This window comes from Lagopus muta, chromosome 4, assembly GCF_023343835.1.
Source record: "Lagopus muta isolate bLagMut1 chromosome 4, bLagMut1 primary, whole genome shotgun sequence".
NCBI classification, from domain to species: domain Eukaryota; kingdom Metazoa; phylum Chordata; class Aves; order Galliformes; family Phasianidae; genus Lagopus; species Lagopus muta.
In genome coordinates, this window is record NC_064436.1 from 12,841,919 (window position 1) to 12,863,647 (window position 21,729).

The 21,729-nt window shown below is 39.8% G+C and overlaps 1 protein-coding gene across 4 annotated transcripts in view; it reads right to left on the reverse strand.

Moving 5' to 3' along the window:
* NR3C2 (nuclear receptor subfamily 3 group C member 2) overlaps nt 1-21,729 on the reverse strand; it is a 199,683-nt gene that overhangs the window by 42,791 nt on the left and 135,163 nt on the right. For all 4 annotated transcript variants that reach the window (XM_048942623.1, XM_048942624.1, XM_048942622.1 and 1 more), the window contains one exon: nt 11,820-11,936. In XM_048942623.1, the coding sequence (XP_048798580.1) occupies nt 11,820-11,936 (117 nt within the window). The remainder of the gene's footprint in view (nt 1-11,819; nt 11,937-21,729) is intronic.

Genomic DNA, 21,729 nt, shown 5'->3' on the forward strand with positions numbered 1-21,729 from the left:
CTCAATAAGACCTTACTTTAGATGCACTTCCAGCATGACAGTAAATCATTCACAGTTGCTTTCAGAGAACACTATTTCAAATAATTATGTGCCTACAAATGAGAATTCTTCTCAAATTTTAATGAGAATTCTGCATTTCCTCTAGAAATGCGGAGAAAATGAAGAGAAATGCAAGCTAGAGAAACTGAGCAGTGACATACAAATATCTACAAGGAGGTGGCACTTTGTTACAGCATTTGCATGCATCCTGTGGAAGAGAGACACATTCCTCTGTGGCTCAATGGTTTCTGAACGCTGGATTCAGGATTGTGGATCCACAGCCACAGAGAAGTACTCACAGGGTTGGCCTTTGGAGCACTGATGAAAGAAGCAGCTTTGCAAAGACAGCACAGAAGCTATCATAGGTTCCTCTTAGAAAAAATAAAGTGAAAGCCCAGATCAAATCTTCCAAGTTTCAAGATTTGACTTAATGATGAAGCTCAGATTATGTACTTGTCTGATGAGCGGGACAGTGACGTTGCTCCCAGCCATCAAGAAGGGAAAGCACAAGGGAAGCTTTAGGAAGAGACAGAGGAATTAATCCCTTCTTAAGACATGCTGAGCTACAGGGTATGCATTCACGAAGAGATAATGGAGGAAAGTGACAAAAGAAAGCTGAGTTCCAAAGTGCATGTTACAGGAATATTTAGGTTGTCAGGGAAAATGTCTAACACATTTGCTTGTTTCGCAGCAATCCTCAAAGTGATAATTAATTGAAAAATAACAGTTTCATGGGGGTACTCCTCCCCGTGTGGGAACAACTTTTACCAAATGCCAATTAGTGGTTTCCTGTTAAAATCAAATCAAGCTGGTTTTGATAAAGCTTTTTAATGAGAAATGGCTGAAGTATGAAAATTTCCCCCACGTACATTTCAGATAAAATCCCAAACTGACATAATACAGTCACACAGCCAATGCTTTGGTATATTAAACTCCTTTTCGTGCTTCTTCATTAATTTCAAAAGAAATGTATATACTAAGTATTTAAATCAATCAATAAACAAAGCCTTAAAAAAAGCTTACAAAAGAAAACTATAATTTTGATTAAAGCCAATCTTAATCAGTCCTTTTCAAATGCTCCAATAACTCATATTTTATTATTATTCACTCTCAAATGGAAGGCAAATTCAATGATTTTTCAGCTAAGCAGTGTCTACTAAATGCATCACTAGTTTTGACAACTCATCAAATGTATTTACAGACTAGCAGCAGAACATCAACAAGGAATGCAAAGAGCAGGTCACCTACAATTCCAGCACTTGACATCTCCAACTCTAAAATACCTGCAGCAACAATACAGTAGCAGCATGTGCTGCTGGCATTCCTAATAATTTGGTTAAGAAGAAAGTTAGGGAAACTTTGAAGAACAGATTTTGAAACCTTCCACTGTACCAGACTGAATGCTCTTGGCTATGAATGCTGGTTTCTGCCTTGTGCCAAGTGACAACCCCTCTCTCATCCAACCTTCTGCAAGAGTTCCTTGTCTAAGTCTTCTCTCCTGCTTTTTACTTGGGTTAATACCCAATGCTAAGCCTGTTCTGTGATGCATGTGTTCTTCATTCTGATTGTAACACTAAGCTATCTTGATTGTCTCTGATAAAATCATAAAGACATTTACTGTGTGTCAAATACCTTCTCTGCATCTACACTGGAAACACAGCTATTCAACATCTACAGTTTTTCAAAATCATCTATAAGTAAATGCTTCCACAGTACCTCTTCATGCTGTATTTGAGTGCTCATGCTTCACTTCTTGCCCAAGAGCAAGTCATATTTTGAATTCTTCACTTCTGTTCTTACACTATTATTACTGGAATCCAATTTGTTAAGTGCCACACTTCCCTTTGTGCTCATTACTTTGCTACAACAGCACCATCACTAGTATTTTTCCCAAGTAACAAAACTTTTGAGATGCATCTCCTCATCTGCTTAATTTCTGTATCCTTTGTTTTCATCACCTCTGGTTTCTCTCAAATGACTTTATTTCTAATACATTCCACTGCAGTTAGTCTGTCCTTCATCCTCTAGAAATCATTTGCCCTGCTTACCAGAACAGCAACAGTATTTCTGAAATATAAGCTGGCTGTTTATCTTCTGCAGTTTTTCATCATCCATTTCATGATTAGTAATTAAAAAAAAAAAAAAAAAAAGTAATAATAGTAATAATAACCATGCTAATCTCCTGCTTTGATAAATCAACCTGACCATCAGTAAAATATCCCATATGTACTACTTTGTGATATAAACCATCTGTCAGAGAAAATGCAACTCTGTAATATTAACTATATATACGATCTGGATTGCAAGACCTGAATATCACTTCAACACCGACAGCGTTTCTAAATTCCCCTGAAGCAGAAGTAGTCATGCATGAAATGTCAATAACAACTAAAAATGATACATGTATCTCTGAGGACATATGTAAATGACCTCCCTGAATGTGCCTGGTCCACCTGCAGACCCAGAAATCAAAAAGAATTTTCCTCAGATTGCTCTCCTTCCAGTATGACAAAGGCATGGCTTTGAAAGCACAAGAATCACAATCAGCATCTCCTTGTTTCTACTGATAGATCCCCTTAGCAAGGATGGACTGTTCTCCTGAACTCGTGTCTCAGGATGTCTTCCTTTTCTTGCACCTCTTGCTGGGATGTTATTCAGGGAAGCTCTTTATTACTAAAACATTATTGCTTTAGAAGAAGGTGGAGAACTGATAGCAAAGAGCTACCAAAGCTTACACCATGAGCACACAAATCACCCACATCAGTTTGCAGGAAGCTGGGTGGTACTGGGTGGTTCACAAACACACTGGCTGATGCTGCTACTTGGCTTTCCTTTGTTAAACTCCACTTTCTTGCCACCTGTGTACTGCTAAGTCTTAAATTTGCTCAATTGTTCCTTCAAAACCTGCTGTGCATTGTTCTTTCTATTAATACTAACTCCAACGTCCTCTTTTTGAGACAGGTAGCCTTGTCACTTTTCACACTTACTTTAGCAAAACACAGACACTAAAAACTGAAAGACACGCACTTGGGAAAAAAAGAAGGCAATATGATTTAAAACAAAATACAGGCCACTAAGGTAGTTCTGAAGCAAAGTGCACATGTGAGAACAAGGAGAAAGAACAACAAGTTCACGTGCTAAGGCACAATATGCAACTGAATAAATTTTCCTTGTGACATTACCGGAGTAAACACAGCTCTAGAGTCAAGTTAAAACCTGTGAAGTGCCAAAGTAGCAGACAAGCAAAAAAAAAAAAAAAAACCAACACAACATCAGAAGAAAAGAGCACGTGATATGCAGAGTTGCACCACTGCTTCTTCAAAATGTCCTGTCACACAGAAGAGAGAGATACAGGATATACAGGATTGCTCATTCAGTTAAGATCACTGATATCAAAATCCTAAATGTCTTTTTGTCATGTGGAAGTAACATTTTCATATTTCTTTGATTTGTAGACAAATTAGCTAACTTATATGCCCTTACCTAGTATTAAACACAGTCTGGAAGAAAACAGACGAGGGGACAAACGTACATCCATTTTCTTGCTCAGACCAGAACCAACTGCAGCTACATCACTTCTGACAAATGCTAACCTCAACTAATCTCTAAGATGCCCAGTAATAGACCTCACATCTCCCCCAGATCAACTATTCTAGGTTTCAATTTCCTCACTTCAGTCTTTCTTGCTGTTTACCACTTCTTGCACTGCTGCTCACAGACACAGAAAGCAAATCTCCTCCTCTTCAGAAATGCATCACGTTTTTGAAGATACCTCTATCCTCCAGAACTCCCTTCAGCTTTTCCTCCTGTCTTTCTTTGAACTAAGCATTACCAAGCAACATTCAACCTGTCTCCAGTCAGGTTTGTAAGACTGGTAACTACTCTCATTGCTTTACTCTAGGCTCTTCTAAACCAGCCTACAACATTCCTGCAGGCAACTAGTGAGGGTTTTAACAAAAACTGCTGATCAGCACAGGAAGCCTACTATAATTTGTCCAAAGTTGTGTCAGAAATGGCAAGTCAAACCTTTGTATACTGTTACTCAGGTGGAAACTCTCTGAAGCAATAGCTAAGCCAAAGCTAAAAGGACAAGTTCCTCTTGCTTCTACAGCTTTCTGCACTAAAGGGGAAGTGAGTAACGGAAATACAACACCACAGACCACAGAGAGAGGTTTCAGAAGGGCTCTGGTGATAACCAGCAGCTCTGGAAAGAGGAAGGGGAGACATGGGCATACTTCATAGCCTGGACTACTGTTTCACTGTGGGGAACAGTGAAAAGGAAATGGACTCAGAACGCTGTGGAAGGAAACACAGTAATTTGGTGATTCAGGAAAAAACAAAACGTCAAAAGCTGAGCATAAAGAACTTTGGAAACACTAAGTGATTCTGGCCTGCTATGGCATGATGAGAGAAAGCAGTGAACAAAGGTGTAATGGGCCTGCTTGTTTTTGTGCATCTTCATGAGTAAAAAAACCACCAACAACCCAGCAACTCACTTCAGGATCTTCGGGAGAGCTGCTTGTTAAATTTATGTGCCCCACAAGGCAGAGAAATGCTGCACAGACATAAAAAGGGAGTAAACTTCAGTCCTGGGGTTGGGAGGCCACGTAAGTCATCTACTCTGGGATTGTCCCAGAGGTGAATGATGGAGCCCTAACAACAGATAGAAAAGTTTAAGAGCTCAAGGGCACTACAGATAGGATCCACATAAAAGAGTCAGCCATTACGTAGCACAAGTTTGCAGTTCATAACCAAATCCAAAGCATACAGTATGGTCAGCAAGGGACAGAGCACCCTCTGAGTGCAGACAGCAAGAGCTGCATGCTACTGAAACCAGACAAAACATTGAAGAGCCTGCATGCACAGTGTCGCCACATGATGCTGGGCAGGCTGGGGCACGTAATCCCAGCAGGAGATTTGAAAAGTTGCAACTCCTTTGCAAAGCTGGCAACCCAAGCTGTTGTGCCATGAATGGAAGGATAGAACATCCAGCAGATGAAACGGGGAAGTCTGGAGTTCAGCTGGTCCTTGCCAAAAGCCTGAAAGGCTGTTCCTGGAGAAAAGACAAACGAAGCTGGCAGCTGGACGCGAGTCAGAAGGCAGAGCTGAAACTAGCAAAACTTGAAAAAACAAAGAACCTGAATTATGAATCTGATTGAGGATCACTGCGTATGAGTCGCGGTGTTTTTGGACTGCTGCAGTGCGCCTTCTTGGTGCTGTGAGCTGACGTCATATTAGAAACAAAATTGTCAGCAAAACGTGAAGTACAAGGACAGAATTTCAATACCAGTTTTTAACCAATACCCGGGAGATTACTAGTCCTCTTCAAAATTCTGCACTTTCTTCATCATTCCCAAATACTTTCTTAATAGCTTTTTCAAGTGACTGTTCAGACAGTTATCTAAACTATTCCTGTGGATGGCTCAGATGAAACGTTAGTGCGTCACAGCAGGAGCACAGCAAGAGCACTGTTTTGTACCATGGATGAGAACAGACACAGAAGTAGGAAAAGTTAATTCCCAAACAAATTAGTTCCTAGAGAAACCGGAAGAAGACAACTGAATTTATTCTGTTCTTATTTTTGTTTAGTAACTTCACCAAGCGCAGAGTGGAGAGGTGATGCGGCCCCGGCACTGCCTTAAGCAGAACTGGCAGTTGGTCAAAATGAAGGATTCCTCTTCTGAGGAGACTCTAACATGGACTCCCTGCAGCAAGTTGGTTTTCCCTATTGATCCATCTCATGAGTACAGCAAAAATTTACAAAACCTAACAAAATTACAGCACAAGGCAAGCACGGTTCCTCCCATGTTCTGCTATTGACTTGGCATCGATACACCGTACACTGCAAATAAAAGTAGGCGTAAATGGCACGTCATAACTCGATGGATTTGTATCCCACACAAATGCTTCCTTAAATTCTAACACCTAAAAAAAAAGAATGTTCTTTGAAGCAACACTAATGATATCTGAAACAATAGTAGGTACCGCAACTACGCTGTCCAGCTACAATCAAAGCAAAACTGACAGGAGGTTTTGCTTTACTAAAACCACAGACAACTTCATTAAACTGCTGTATATGGTATATTGGTGAAACTTTCAAAGAAGAACTGACACACACAAAAAAATTGCCATGTTTCCCTAAAAGGAAATTGCTACATAATAAACACAAATAAAAATGTAGTTGAAGTTAACTGGCATTTAAAAGTGGTTAAAATGAAATATAAAAGTAAACCATATATGTACCCAAAACTGCTTTGCAGTTTCTTATGCACATTATGTTTTCCTTTCAAATTTTTGAAATCTTGGTTAGTAGTAAATTGCTAGACATTTTTAAATAAAACCTCTGTTTTCTACATCACCAAGAGGTGCTGTATTTTTAGGAGTTTCTTAGTTTCCAGTTTTTTTTTTTAAATACTTCTGTTATTTTCCTTTTTTTGATTTCTTTCTTTTTCTTGAGAAGATACAAAACATTACAATACGTACACATAAGCTAAAGTAACCAAAAATAGTACCACAATTTTAAATCATTACTAGTATGAGTTATTAAACAGAAAATGGAAAACTGGGCAAAAAGGTGAAGTGCTGTCTCTTAGTACCAATTCATTTAATCTATTTTTCAGATTACTGAAATACTTTAATGTATAAAAAAGGAGATGTGCAAGCACACACAGCATCTTTTACGTGAAGTGTCTTACATATGTAAATGTATGCAAAATCAAAACTCGCATTTCACAGGCAGCTTCTGCATTCTGAGCGATGAACTATGCAATTTGCAAGGTGAAATCTATTTTATTTCCCTACAATATCTGAAGAGTACTTCAGCAAGCTGCTTCTTACTGTTGTGGGAAAGAACAGCTGATAAGTCTCAGAACTGCTCTATACAGGAGCTGAAGCAGGAAAGGATCACAACCCTACACCCATACGACACATCATATAGCATAAGAGTACTCACTTCAGTACTCACACAGCAGCAAGGCAGATGCTTGGTCACAGGAGCAACGACTAACCTGCCAGTGAGATATCGTAGTGGCAGAAGTCCCCTCAAGCCGCCCCAAACCAAACATGTCCTTTATCTAGGATTCAGCACAGAGCACGGCATGCAGCAAGAGTGAGACTTGCAAGGTCTGAGCCACCCTGAGGCACTGCTGCAAGCCTCCAGCTGCCTAGCTGCATGCAGCTGATGGTGTATGGGGAGCCACTGAGCACCTGTGTGTGGCTAAGGCTATCAAGTGTGACCCCCCTGCTACTGCCATGCAACGGGTACAACAAAAGAACAGCAGCATGAGGTGGGAGGAGAATGAAAATGTCTCGTGCGGAAGTGAGAGACTCGACAAATCTGATCGCAGCGTATGCTGGAAGAAACTTCACAACTCATGAAGTCATTCTGGTCCATAATTAACTGAAAATTAATTAAGAATCTTCAAAAGAGCATAAACCAAAAATGGGCCAGCATACCTTCATAGTGCAGTTGCTCACTCTGAAACTCTTCCAATAATTAAGTCTAGCATATGGTACTGGAAGTTTTTTGTTCTTTTTTTTTTTTTTTTTTTTTTTTCTTTCTTTTAAACACAACAAACAAACTGTGATTCCCAAAAAAGTTGTAGAGTCCTGCTTGCTGAAGGGCTATGTCTGTCTGCAGTGCACAGGCATACTTTGTAGAAACAAGGAGGATGAGTTAATTTGATATTTGGCAACTTGAGCTTTGCAGAAATTACAGGTTGCAGATGCTTCATGTAAAATCAAAATAAAAATGGAGAAAAGAACATAATTAGGTAAATTAGTTATTGGCTTGATGAATAATTCTCTGAAGTCTGTTAGAGGATGAGAGCAATGAGAACTCTACAATTTTTCAACAAACAAAAGAAGAAGGTAAACAATAAAACTGCAACATTAATTTTGTTGAGCATTCATGAGAAAGTGTAGATGTATTCCTGAATTACAAGCATTTTTGTAAAAGGTGCTTAAAGCATGGCATGCTGCCACACATCAAAATATTTTTTTTTTTTCCCAAGAAAAAATTGTCAGCATTCTGGGAAGTTAAAGATAACTGATCAAAACAAAATGAGTACTTTGACACAGCCAATGGAAGAAAGAGCATTTAAAAAAAATATATGAAAAAGAATATAATAAAAAAAAAAACCAAACCCAAAACACAAAGAACAGTAGATTAATCATGGACTGAGCAAAAACGTGTTGTGGGAAGCATGGAAATATCTTTCTGATCTCCCATTTCCACTACAGAAATCAGTATCTTCACAGTAGCAGTACAAAGACAATCAGAAATGTTCACATTACAAATGTGAGGTCCAGAGGTGCAGCCTCCTCATGGAAAGGGAGGGATTAAAAAAAAAAAAAAAAAGTCAACTTCTTTTCCAGCCCCATGGGAGACAGAATCTTGTTATTTACAGCAACATCTCTTCCACATCAACTGTTGTGCTTTCTTTCTTGTTCTTTTCAAGTGAGTGGATAAGTTGTTATAATTAAGATCAAGTAGAAAAGAAACATCCATACCTTCAGCAACTTGCCCAGTCTTCAGCCCTGAGCCCGTCTGCATATCTTGCTATCTTTCCCTTGAACTAAACACATAAGCAACTTCAATGCAATTTGGTTTTTGTGTTTATCTTTGCTTCCATGTGGAGGGTGAAAGCTTAAATTACATCTACAGCATGAAGAGCACAGAACCGTGCAGTGTGACTCAGCTATGAAGAGTATTACGCTGCAAGTGGGATTTAAAGTAAAATGCATTTATAAATTAATTTTCCTCCAGCTCTTTACTGCTCACAATGCCTAAGAAAACACTTGAGCATTTTGCTTGTAATTCCAAGGTAGAAAAAGGTAGAAGTCTAAAAGTATATATATTTCCATTTTCCTTTTTCACAATGAACTCCATCATCTCAGAAATCCCTGTAACAGGACACAGAAGTTCCCAAAATTAAGTTTGAGACACTACACTGCTCTTCTGAAGATGCCCAATGCAAAGTTTGCTACTGGGAAAGCTTAAAGCCATTAGCTGCTGAGGCTGCTATGATTTCCTGCAAGACTTGGGACATCTCAAAGACTGAAAGCTCTCTTAGTATAGTTTGGCAGCCATTGGGATCTTCAGAATGGTAAATACAGTCTCCAGGCTGCAGGCACCTTAATTATCTCTGTTAGTCTTCCCCACTGTCTCCAAACTGGCCTTTCTCTACTGGATGATGCACAAGGCACTATACCGTATGCACATCCACAGCTGTTTCCATACTATATGCTGCAGTGATGGAAAGACTGTTTTATATCTTTCAGTTTCTTTGTGTGGCATAAAGGAATTGAATCAGGAACAAGAATTTCATCAAGAAGGACTTACGGGTCCCGATGAACAAAAAACTGGACACGAGCCACCTCATGCAGCCTGAAAGGCCAGTGGTATCTTGGGCTGCATCAAAAAAAGGCTGGGTAGCAGGGAAAAGTAGTAGGTGATTGTACCCCTCTTCTCTGCCCTTGTGAGGCACCACCTGGAGTGCTGCATCCAGGCCTGGGGCCTCAGTGCAAGAAGGACATAAAGCTGTTGGAACACGTTTAGAAGAGAGCCACAAAGATTATCAAAGGTCAGGAGCACCTCACCTACTGATGAAATGTTGAGGGAGTTGGGACTGTTTAGCTTGGATAAGTGAAGGTTCCAGGGAGACCTCACTGTGATTTTCCCATTCTTGAAAGGAGCTTACAAGCAGGAGGGGGGCTGACTTCTTATAAAGGTAGACAGTGATAGGACTAAGGTGAATGGACATAACCAGAAAGAAGGGAGGCTTAGGTTATATGTTAAGAATGAATTCTTCACTCAGAGGGTGGTGAAGCACTGGAAGAGGCTGCCCAGAGAAGCTGTCGATGCCCCATCCCTGTAGGTGTTTCATGCCAGGCTTAAGAGGTTCCTGATCAGCCTGATCTAGTGGTTGGCATTTCTGCTCATGATGTTTCAACACAAGCCATTCTGCGATCTTACTTTTTCTAAGAGAGGAAAATCACCAGAACAGCTCAACTGCATGCCTCTGCAACTGTATTGCAGATGTAGGCTCTGCCTTCTAGGTCATTAAACAAAGATCACTATTTGCAAGAAAATTCCAGTAGATTACCCAAATGTAACACAGAAGAAGACTTTTCAGTGCATTCCGTAAGTACAGTACTCTGCTGAGTGGAAACAGGAATCCTAGCTAAGCTTACTCCCAATCTTGTTGGGTTTTTTTTGCAGATGACTTTGTGTGAACACAGTTTGAAGCACATCAGGAAAAGTCAGAGATGAACTAGACACAAATCACAAGTTCCTACAGAAGATTACCAAGAAGGATGGTAGTTCTATACTTTGCTAGAATACGACGCACATATGCTTGTCAAAGAAGGCATGCTTGCAGAAGCTGTGCACTGCGCAGGATGAAGCAATAGAAAAGCCTATGAACTGCATGAGTACTGCAGCAAAATTTTTAGCAATCCAGAAATGTAGGCTACCTGCTCCACATACATTTTCAGACTCCAGGAGCTCCTTTCTTTGAAGAAAAGAAGCTGCTGCTACCAGTGAGCCCCTGATTCATCAAACAAAGCTGATGGTCTGCTTCCCTTGCTAGATTCAACAGAGTAGACCAAAATCAGGGGAGATGCCAGCTCCCAGTACACCATGATTTGTTCCTGTTTTCTTCAGGGAAAGAGAAACAAGGAGCGTAGGAGTTAATGCAGCCTGTCAAATTGCAAGATGTGAAAAAGGTCCTAATGCAGGAAAAAAAGTGAGGTCACTCTCCCAGAAAAGTGAGGAATGTTTTTCTTGAGCATTCTGCCAGGTGGTTGGGCAGAAAAGGATGGGGAGATAGAAAATGTACCAGGCAGCAGACAGGAGCCTGGAGTTTGCACAGATCTTATTAACGACAAGCAGCTAAATGTGTCCATAGAACTAAACTACCAGGAGAAGGAGTCCAAGTAGATAAAAAAACAAATTGAGATAGAGGAAATAATTTGTAGGAAGCATGTGACCATGTTACCATTTTATGGAACAGTGAAAACATTGTAAGGAAAGAGTCACTCCCTGCATCAGGGAAAGGACCTGTAGCAGTAACAAAAGCCCCAGTGGTAGACACTATGATAAACCTGAGAGCTGGGGGGAAGAAGTGATTTATAATACAATTTGCTCAGGGAGATGACTCGTAACATGATACTTACTGAAGCACAGCCAGAATTATGTAGATGTTGTAATTGAAGAATTAAAACAATGAAAAAGCTATTAAAGTTGTGTTAAAATACAGTTTTTAAAATATTTTGATAATTATTAAGAAAAGTTTTTGCCTTTTTGTTATGAGTATATAACAGAGTATCATCATCAAAATAATTGCATATTCGTACAGTTGCAGAAATAAATCAATATAATTGTTAAATAAGCAACAACAAAAAAGCTAAGAGATTTCACTGTGTGTACATTTGCTTTTCATCATGGCATAGAAACATTTTTCAGTAGTCTACAGAATGCTTATCACAAAAAAATTATGCAAGCTTTGAAGCCTTAACACTTTTACCTATATGAGAATCCAGGAAAATTACTGTCATCATAAAACACCCACTTTTCTTTTTTCTGAGCCATAAAATACATATCTCCAAAAGCTGATTTAGAATGACAATAGAGTTTATTAGCTATTAAGCGCTTCTTCAGGATAATTCCACCTTAAACTTTTGAGATTGTGCAGCTGCCAGAACTATAAAAAGGCTGCACATTTCCAATATTTTTGCCTAATCAAATTAAGAGACCAAACTATTAATATTCTACTTACCTCCTAGATTCATTCCAGCTTGCAGACATTTCTGTAATCGACAGGCTGGGCAGTTCTTCCTCCGAATCTTATCAATTATGCAGTCATTCCTTCCCGCACACAGATAATTATGCTGTCCTGAATGAACCAAAACCAAAATGCATTATTAGACTATGTATTTAAATAATTCCAATTTCTTTTCCTCTCATTTTGCAGTCATTTTGGGTTTTTATTAATGCAAAAATTCCCAATCCCATTCTTCAACCTTCCCAATAACCTTGGTAATTTGCCTTGCCTAACAGGCCTTACTCGGAGCTTTTCTTCTTTTTAATTTAGGAAAACAGGACTTCACCTGCTTTTGTTGGGCTTTTTTTTCCCCCTTCTTTTTGTCCAGGCCACAAATGATTGATATGAGATTTTTTTCAAATATCCTTACATGCACAGGTATCACAAATCAGCCAAACAACTCTTAGTTTTGGTACAAAACCAAGGGCTATAGTCTCAATGCTAAAGAAGCTCATAACCTAACGCAGGAATGAAAAGTAGAGGTAAAGTTTCTAAACATATTCCATTTTCTTTAAACAGCTCAATGAGTAGTTGATTTCTGATTTAATACCTTTCATACTGCAGAATTCTGAAGGTTTATCAAAGCAAGCTTAAATCCTAGCAGGTTACTTCAATTCTGTAAAGCCCCCAGAAGCACTCATAAAGAGACAGCAGGTATACAACACACAACATTTAGAAGAAAGGAAATACATGGGCAAGAAGGAAAATAGGCTGGCATTTAATACACTTGAAGATTCAAGTTTTTCTTTGTGGGAAGAATGTAGGTAGAGCCATTGGATGCGGCTTGTCAGACGAGGGCCCTACCATGTGGACTTCTCAAATAAGGTGCTTGAACTGGGTGTGGGAGAAAGGAAGCCTCAAGGGTTAGTTCAGCATGACAGAGAATGGAAAAGATTTCTTGAGCTGCCTGAATCCAGGAGTGGCTGCCAGGATCTAGAGTGGCCACAACCAGCTTGAAGGAGATAGGGCAAAAAGCCATACAAAGGATTTCCAAAGGAAGGACAAAAGGAAAGGACACAGCTCACAGAAGCACAATGCCACAGGGTTTGCCAGCATCCAAAATTTGAGAAAATGGTGCAGTGTAAAATACAACAGTGTGCTGCAGCTTTACATAGATGGCACTGTAAGAACTACCAAGCCTCAGGGAGAGGCACTTAAGAAGAAAGCAAGAAACTCGGTACTCTGTAAACTAAATGCAAGTTACAATGCTGTCTGAAACAAAAGAGAAAGGAAAAAAAAAAAAAAAAATTAGGACTGCAACTGCAGTAACACCAACTGACAGCTAAGCAGAGAGACTCCTGAGCTGACTGCCAATGAAGGAGATGAGACACAAAGAAAACCAATAACTGGACAACCAACATTAGTGTTGATACCAAAAACTGGTGCAAGCGATAGAAGCTGGGAGGGTAAGAAACACCTGGCAAGGCCCAAAAGCGGAGCCATGATTTGATGTTTAGGCAGCTGGAAAGTGCAATGGGAGCAAAGGTACAGGCTCAAGAAGGGGACAGAGCTGCAGCAGAACAAGAGGTCTAAGATATTATGCCAAGATATTTTTCACAACGCACAAATGCCTCCTCAGGAAAAGTCAAAGAGAATATTCATGAGACACAGGAGACCTGGCTTCTATTTTGAGCTCTTCCAGAAGTTTGCCTTAAATCTTTAGATAAGTCATTCTGTATCTTCATATCTGACTTTCTTTCACCCTCAGCCAATGTTATCCATTCAGACGTAGAACTGAAGTTTGGGCTGTTTCTTGCATCTGCACTGAGCATGTCGCATGATTGCTTAGATCCTATTTGAGTAAGCAGCGTGTTACTGCTACATCACAAAGATACTGTCATCTAGTTATTGCTGTGGAGGTCTAATCACTAAGCAGAGTGGCAAATGACAGTTTTTATTGAGGGATTTTACATACCATCGTGACCCTGCAGAGTAAGAACAGAAGTTGAGCAAGAGAATTTGTGAAGTTCATAAAGTTATGCCAGACAAGGTCAAGATGAACAATATCATCGTGACAACAACGTGATCTTTAATAAGGCCTTCTAAAAACAATAAGAAGATTAAATTCTCAGCTAATCACAGAATGAAATCACATAATTTATCACATAATGTTAAATGTATAGAGTGATCTGTACAAAAACCAGATTCATCTCTTGTGCATGTACTTAATTCCTTTTTGCATTTTTACTCTGTATTGAACAATCTAAAGAAACAGCAGCATAAAAGTGAAATTGAAGTGGAAAACAGCAGTGTTTAAATAATGACGTACTGACTGGAGATGGTTTATATGCCTTTACAAACATTGGTATCTGGACTTTTATGCCTTTTTTGTGGAGAGAAGGGAAGAATTGGTATTTTCTGCAGTGAATCCAAGTACGATTGTTCAGTGCTCATACAATGTCCTTTGTACATCACAGTACTGCAATACCATTTTTAGTCTTTCACAGGCGGGTGCAGGCTATTAATAAAAGTCAGCTTTAATGCTGTGAAATGAACCCCATTGCGGAATATCCCTGAAAGCAGTTTGTTCTATAAAACTGTACACGTGTTAAGTCAATATTTTTCAGTACCGCTTTCAGAAGCAAATGACTTCAATAGAAAGAGGCTAACATTTATGTACTCCAGAATAATTACTTGGGCCACGTTTGTAAATAATGTAGAAACTTTTTTTTTATTTAATCACTGTCAAACAGTGACTCCATAAGAAGTTCTTCTACTGCAGCAGAGTACTTCCATGTCACCCCTCAAATGGTTTAGGTAGCTTGAAATTATTACTTTATAGCCTACCATAGAATCACAGAACTGCTCAGGTTAGAAAAGACTTTAAAGATCATTGAGTCCAACCACAACCTAACCATACTACCCTAACTCTAACAACTCTTCACTAGATCACATCCCTAAGCACCGCATCCAAACAGTTTTTAAACACATCCAGGGATGGTGATTCAACCACCTCCCTGGGAAGCCTATTCCAGTGCTTAACAACCCTTTCTGTAAAGAAGTAAAGAACAATCAAATAGTTTCGGAAAGCATAACTTAGTAAAGGTTCATCATTTTTTCAATCATGCATCTCCGAATACTAACATATGGTACAAAATCTGTAAGCAGTTCCAGTAAGCAAGGGAGAAGTTTTCCATTTAGCAAATGTCTTCTGTAAATCAGAGAGACTGTCAAGTTTTTCGTTCTTAAAATGAATAAATAAATAAATAAATCAAATAACCATGGCCATCTTAAAACTTACATTAATTAAAATAACTGTAAGACTTAAACAACAGAAGAAATCAGCACTTGGGTAGATTTTCTATATACACTGTAGCTATCAAAGAAGAAATGTTCAGTTGCAAATCTGCTGTATCATCTATTATGAGACAAATGACACATTTGAAATAAAATTGATTTTGTAGAATAAGTTAGTAATGCAAAGACTCCCATAATGAATCAGACTCTTCCATTAGTGTAGCATGATCCTCACTCATGCCCCTGAAAAAATTCAAAATCAACCCAAAAACCTATACATCTGAAACTGATGTGACTCTCAGCACCTCTGGGGCTCTTCAGATCTCAATGAGGTGATGGAGATCACCCTGCAAGGAGGCCTGCAGTGGCTAGACCTCTAACATTTTCAAGAAGAGTATCTGTGCTTAGCTTAACCCAGTTTTTATCCAGTTTAATCACCTGCAAGTGGGCTGGAAAATGACAGAGTGGATATCAGATACTCATCTCATATGTGCTAATGCATTAAGATGAAAGTAATTTTTATATATGCCCTTATACAGTGCATTTATACAAGGTAATTCCTGTTCCATCTATAATACAGAATAACAAAGGATGCCGGGAAAGTTTTCTGCTCAAAATAAATAATTAATACATACTACAATGCTACATACTAAGAGGCTATAAAACTCTGTCATAGCTATGGCTGAGCTAAAAGAATATTTGAGTTTGTACTTTTCATGCATCACAAAATGACACAAACTAAAGCATGCACAGAAATACTTAATAAGGGAGAGAACTGAAAAGCGGTTAAAAACTCTTTAATCCTCTAACTTTATGAGATTATGAAATAAAACAAAACGGATGCACTCATAAAATCTTTCTTCTTATTTTCTTGAGCAAGCAAAGTTCAGCAGGAAAAGTGGGAAGGAAAAAAAGCATTTCTTATCTGGCCAATGAATTACTGCCCAAATAAGGTTGCAGCAGAAATCTGCAGCATCAGTTGTGCCATTCCCCATTCCAAAACTCCAGCACGACTGCCCGACCAGCCCCAGAGCCTGACACGCTCAGCCATGCTCGTGTCCATGGGCCTTGTCAAGTCAAGGCACTCAAGTCTGCAGTAGGAAGGAGTCTAGATACTTCTTGCCAGTTATATTTCTGCTACTGCCTAAGGCAAAAGTAGAAAATTACAGAACTCTGTGAAATATTCCACATTCTCTCTCCATTGTATTTTATTTTTTAAATTTTTTTTGTAAAGTCTAAGTCAGGAGCTCGCTTGTTGAAGAAGCGATTACTATGATCAAGTGTCAAACATTGTAAAAAAAAAAAAAAAAAAAAAAAAGAAAGAAAAGAAGAGGAAAGAAAGATGAAAGAAAACAGTGCTGGAAGAGGATCCAAAGCCTGTTTAATTCAGGGCCATTCATGGAAGCAAGATAAGGCTAGCTTTATAGTTCAGGCAGATTTTTTTTCCATCCATCTAAACTTGCCAACAAACCTTCTGAGGAAAGGTTTCCTGCAGCTTCCCTACGCAGCACTTGATCAGGCCAGTGCCTGGCTACACTTTAGGGTGTAATTTTTTTCCCTTCACATTTTACACGATGAGGAATATTTTGCAACAGAAAGAGATTTTAGCACTCCCCACAAGATACACGGTGTAATAGTCTGCCACCTTCCTTACAACAATCTTATGCTTATCGAAAAATGCATGTTCCACATCTCTTTGCTAGACTAAACAAATTCAGTTCTCTCAATCTTCCCTCACAGGTCATGTTTCCTAAATCTGTCACCATTTCTCTTATTCTTCCCTGCTTTCTTTCGTACATGCAGCACCCAAAACAGGACACATTTTTCTTGCTGAGTTCCACCGCTGCTAAGCACAATGAAATGGTTACTTCCCGCACCTTGCACACAGCACTCTGCTAACACAATCCTGCACCCAATCTGTCTTCTGGCAATTGCCTGGCATTGTTGACTCATGCTTGTGGTGCTCTGCTCTGTGCTTTCCTGCAGCCCCACTGTGTGCTTCTGGAGCTGGAGCTGGCACTCCCCATCCCCGAATGGGGCCATACAGCCATGCAAGCATCCCCTTGGGCAAGGTGAGGGAAAAGTCCGCAAAGTCTCACCGGCACAGCCTCTGAGCCAGCAGTGAGCTCTAGGGTCCAAAACAAAGACGTGATTGAGAAAGCCTCGCAAAAGGAGAGGAAAGTGAGAAAACAAGAGCTGCAGCTAAGGAGCAAATAAAGCAGAACAAGCTTTAAAAAAACCCTCAACTTTTAAAATAGCATCTCACTGGAGCATATCAAAATGCATGTGAAATTCACAAACTTTCCTTCCCTCTGCAAAAAGAGAATTAATACGTGAACTCATCAAACTGTGGGAGGAGCTGCCTGCTCCTACAGACAATAACCCAGCCGAGCCTCCTTGGATGCTGGAGGGGCCAGCATTCACCCGCAGCCCTGCTGGCTGGAGCTGCATGCCAGTGCTCTGACCCCTTCAGAGTCCCTAGGCGAGCAGCAGGGCCTGCTTCTCCCCACATTCCCCACGTGAGAAGTGCATCACCACGACAACAGTGATGCACATCAAAGTCCCATGGCTGAGTGCTGACCAGCACCTGCTGAGTAGGTGCAGGGATGTTGTTACCTGTCCTCCTTAGCACAAGGGAAGGGAGAAGAAAAAATAATTTGGGTTTTATGGCTCTACACCACAACCTTTATAGAATCAGGGGACCTACTTCTTGTTCAGTTCTGACCCTCCCCTCCACCCACCAGCTCCCTGATGGCACAAGAATGGGCCACTGCAGCCACTGCCAGGGGCTGCAGTTTTCCCCTACTGCAGGAGACACAAGTAAAACCTGCTGCAGAAGATCAGAAGGAGGAAGAGATGCCTCTCACCTCAGCCAGAGTTGTCCACAGTACACAGAACTCTGGGCTGGGACTTCTTCTTGCTGCTGTAGCCCTAATGAAGGCGGCTGCCTGCTATAACACATTCTGCTCACCCTTCTGTACTTCCTGAGGTACATGACAGGCTCCTTTCACCCAGTTCTGGGACCCTCACATATTTTATGAAACTGATGTTACCACCATAAGCCTCATATTAATACAAATTAATTAATTTGTATTAATACAAATTAACATTAATTAATGTTAGTTAATACAAATAATTAATTAATACAAATAAACATTTTCTATCTTTTTATAGACCAGAATATAAATAGAACTATTGCTAAAACAATCGTTTCCCACATGCAAAAAAATGATTTTCTATTTCACAGAAGTTATGTTGCACCTTCAGGAAACAAACTGTATGTAATATCTAAGGATTTTATTTCACAATCTGACATACAAACTCTCAAATCAGCGTGTTCAGCAAGAGAAGATGAATCTCTTTCAAAATCTCAGTTTTCACGGAGCCTCTATTCCTTGCAATTAAAAAAAAAAAAAAGCCAAACACTTGCTAGTCAACAGAAATCAGAACTGCATTCTCATTTAAAAGGTCCATTTGTTACACAGTTGAGGGGTTGGTTTTTTTTTTTTTGTTTCTTTTTTTTTTTTTTTAGCAGTTGACAACTGCCCAGCAACAGCAGCCTATGTTTGCAGTCACTATTTTAGGCTGCATCACATGTCAATTACATAACCTTGTTTTACTGCTCTTGAACTGGTTCAAACAACCTGGGAAGCAGATATCAGGGCCGTCGCTCCTGAGCTGCAGGCCTGGAGCAAATGCAGCCCCCTCCCCACTGCAGCCATGGCACTGCCCTGGTGCTAGCTGGTCTGCAGTGCAGGGACACGCTGCCCATTAACCAGCCCACCCCAACCATCATAAACTAACAAGGCTGGGTCATTATCCTTTATGAGTAATGTGGAATCAGCTTACAAATGCCACAAATGAGGTGCAGAGCTTAGATATGAATATTGCCTCTTCATTTTATACAGCAAACACTCAGTTTGTATTTTAGATAATCAATCTAAGGGTTTGAAAAACGTGGTCCCACTTTCACATCATCTCCTCTGCCACTCCACAGCCCTACTCACCTGGCCCTACCAATCCCAGACCACAGGATTTCCAGCTGCAGGTAAAGGTCCTATCTGCCAAGCACTCAAGACAATATTCATCTAGTATTATAATTATTACAGAGAGCGCCTATTACATAGATATAGCCTAATCTTTCTCAGAAGCAAGAATTTCTAGGCTTTCTTCCATTAAAGACTTAGTTTGTTCTAATGTTTGGAAAACTATTCTCCATATTTAGGGTATTTCTGGCTTGCTTCTCATCCTTGAACACCTCCAGCTAGTTCCAGATCCCAAGGCATCGTTTGATTTCTTTTGTATTTTACATTAATGGATCAACTCATCTAATTTCATCAGGCACTTTTATACCTCTTTCCAAGGTTGCAACTCATTCTGTACACCCAAACAAAGCACTATAACACCAGCTGGGATGTGGATAAAAGCACAGCCTCAACAGTATTGTTCTCTGTAAGGTCTACAGAGCCCAGCTAGGGTTCTTAACAGCACAGGCACACCGCTTGTGTGATGCTCTAATAGTGAGGACACCCTATGAACTTCCACAACACAGTATTTTTCCAAAATTTCCACAAGCATTAGACTTTGTATTTAACTGTTATTTCTCATTAACGCATCATATGTGCTACCAACTGAAATACATGCTAGTAATTCTTCCCAGATATCCCAGAGAAAGAGCTACAGTTTGTTCTTAGATGGGGATTGCATTACGATCGAACACTCTGTGTGCATGAACTACTACATTTCCTCCCAAAAACTGAAGTTTGAATGTAGAGATGAAGTACCAGTGCCTCCACCACTGGTGACTGCGCATTTAAAGCCAATTCCCTCTCTTTCTGAAAGCGGAGCAGGGAGTGCTGTGTCCCCTCTAGCTCTTATACAGCACCACATTTGCCTACCGTTAATAACTACATACAAATGCCTACTTTAAATCTCTTTGCTCAGGATTAGCCATCAGCGAATAGCTAATGCAACAGCTCAGGAAATACAATACATGGAAGTTTTCACACTGCCATATGACTGCTCTCAGTGTACACATCAAAGAGCGCAGATTGCAGTCATCTACCCACTTCAGTATAGCCACAGCCTGATGCTGGAAACCTGCTTTCAACATGGGCTGAGACCAGGTTAACAAAAACAACTGGTGCAGTCTGGTGATCCTGGCAAAGGATATGAGAAGATAAAAAAATTGTTCTCACTCACTATTTTAAGCAGAGTGAAAGGGCACCAATGAGAGGGATCAAGGAGAGAGGAAATTTGGCAAGGGAGCACGGGATGTAGCCTAAAAGAGGCCACTGTGCTCTACAGTAGAAACCATCCAGCAGGGATGAAACCAATTAAGAACAGTGAGACAAGGAAGCAAGAAAATATACATAAATATTTAATATTTGAGACATGTGCCTTTTTTTCCCATCATGCTCCAAACATGCTGCACAATTCTGAAAAAGCTTCTCAAAGACTTCCTGGGGGATCTAGCTGTCCTATCACCCAGGGCACTGAACCACCAGTACAAGATACACCCCAAGCTGGAACCATCCCTGGTGCTTCAGCTGCAGTGTCCCACTTTCATCTCCACAAGAGGCAGAACTTGCACCAAGCAAACAGTTGGTCAGGGAGGGCAGCTGGGGCCTCCTGAAGCTTGGAGCAGCTAACAAAGCTCTTGGTTCAGTATGCTGGAAGTTTAAATCTAGCCTTGACTATGTGGTAGTTCTCATGTAGTCAAAGGAATGTTGAATCATACTAAATTGCACAGAAAAGGAAGAGGAGAAAATACATTTCAGGGGACAAGGATCTGATTTTTGCAAAGCATTTCAGATTCAGTGAAATCACACTGAATTGGAAATATGGTTAGGATGAAAACCAAAGAAAAACATCTACAAACACCTAAATAATCTGTTAGAGAGCTAAATGATTTTTTCTGTTTTGAAGTCAGTTTTCTGTTCAATTGTTTATGATTTTAGCTTACATTGAACACAGTAAGACTGAGAGTCAGAATTAGAGCTCTGAATGATACTGTGATATCTAATGTTTTACAGCATTTTCTTCTGCAGCAACTTCCAAATTTTTCTTTTTGGTTTAAATTTTAAATGCAGACCAATTTTGAAGTGAGTTCTGTTATCTACAGAGCAGTATGCACAATAGATTTACAAGAGATCATGTTGCATGCATGATGCTTACTTCTGCTTTCCCATGCTAAAAATCTGATAAGGCATTCTTAACATAGTACAAAATGTAAAGCACTTTACTGGAAAATTTCAATATACAAGACATGTTCCAAAAGGACTGCAAATACTTGTTGTGTTATGCTTAGTTGAAAATATTTGTGATATAAGCATATATATGGCAGAAGCTTGTTAGACAAATGGAGAGTCTACTTCAAACTACTTAGCCTGCCCTGCCATCCAGCTGATACACTCAGGCATGTGTCCAACCATGGTCATAGTTATCATTTCAAACAGGCAAACTAAGAAAGAAATTGTATTCCTGCAGGAAGGAGGGGAAATCAAGGTACAATGTTAATACTGAGTTTGTCAATTCCATTTTGTAATTTCCAGTGCTAGGCAGACACTCAGTATGATTCACGGTGTTTTTATAAGGTACAGAAAAACAGATATCTTGTTTTGCACAA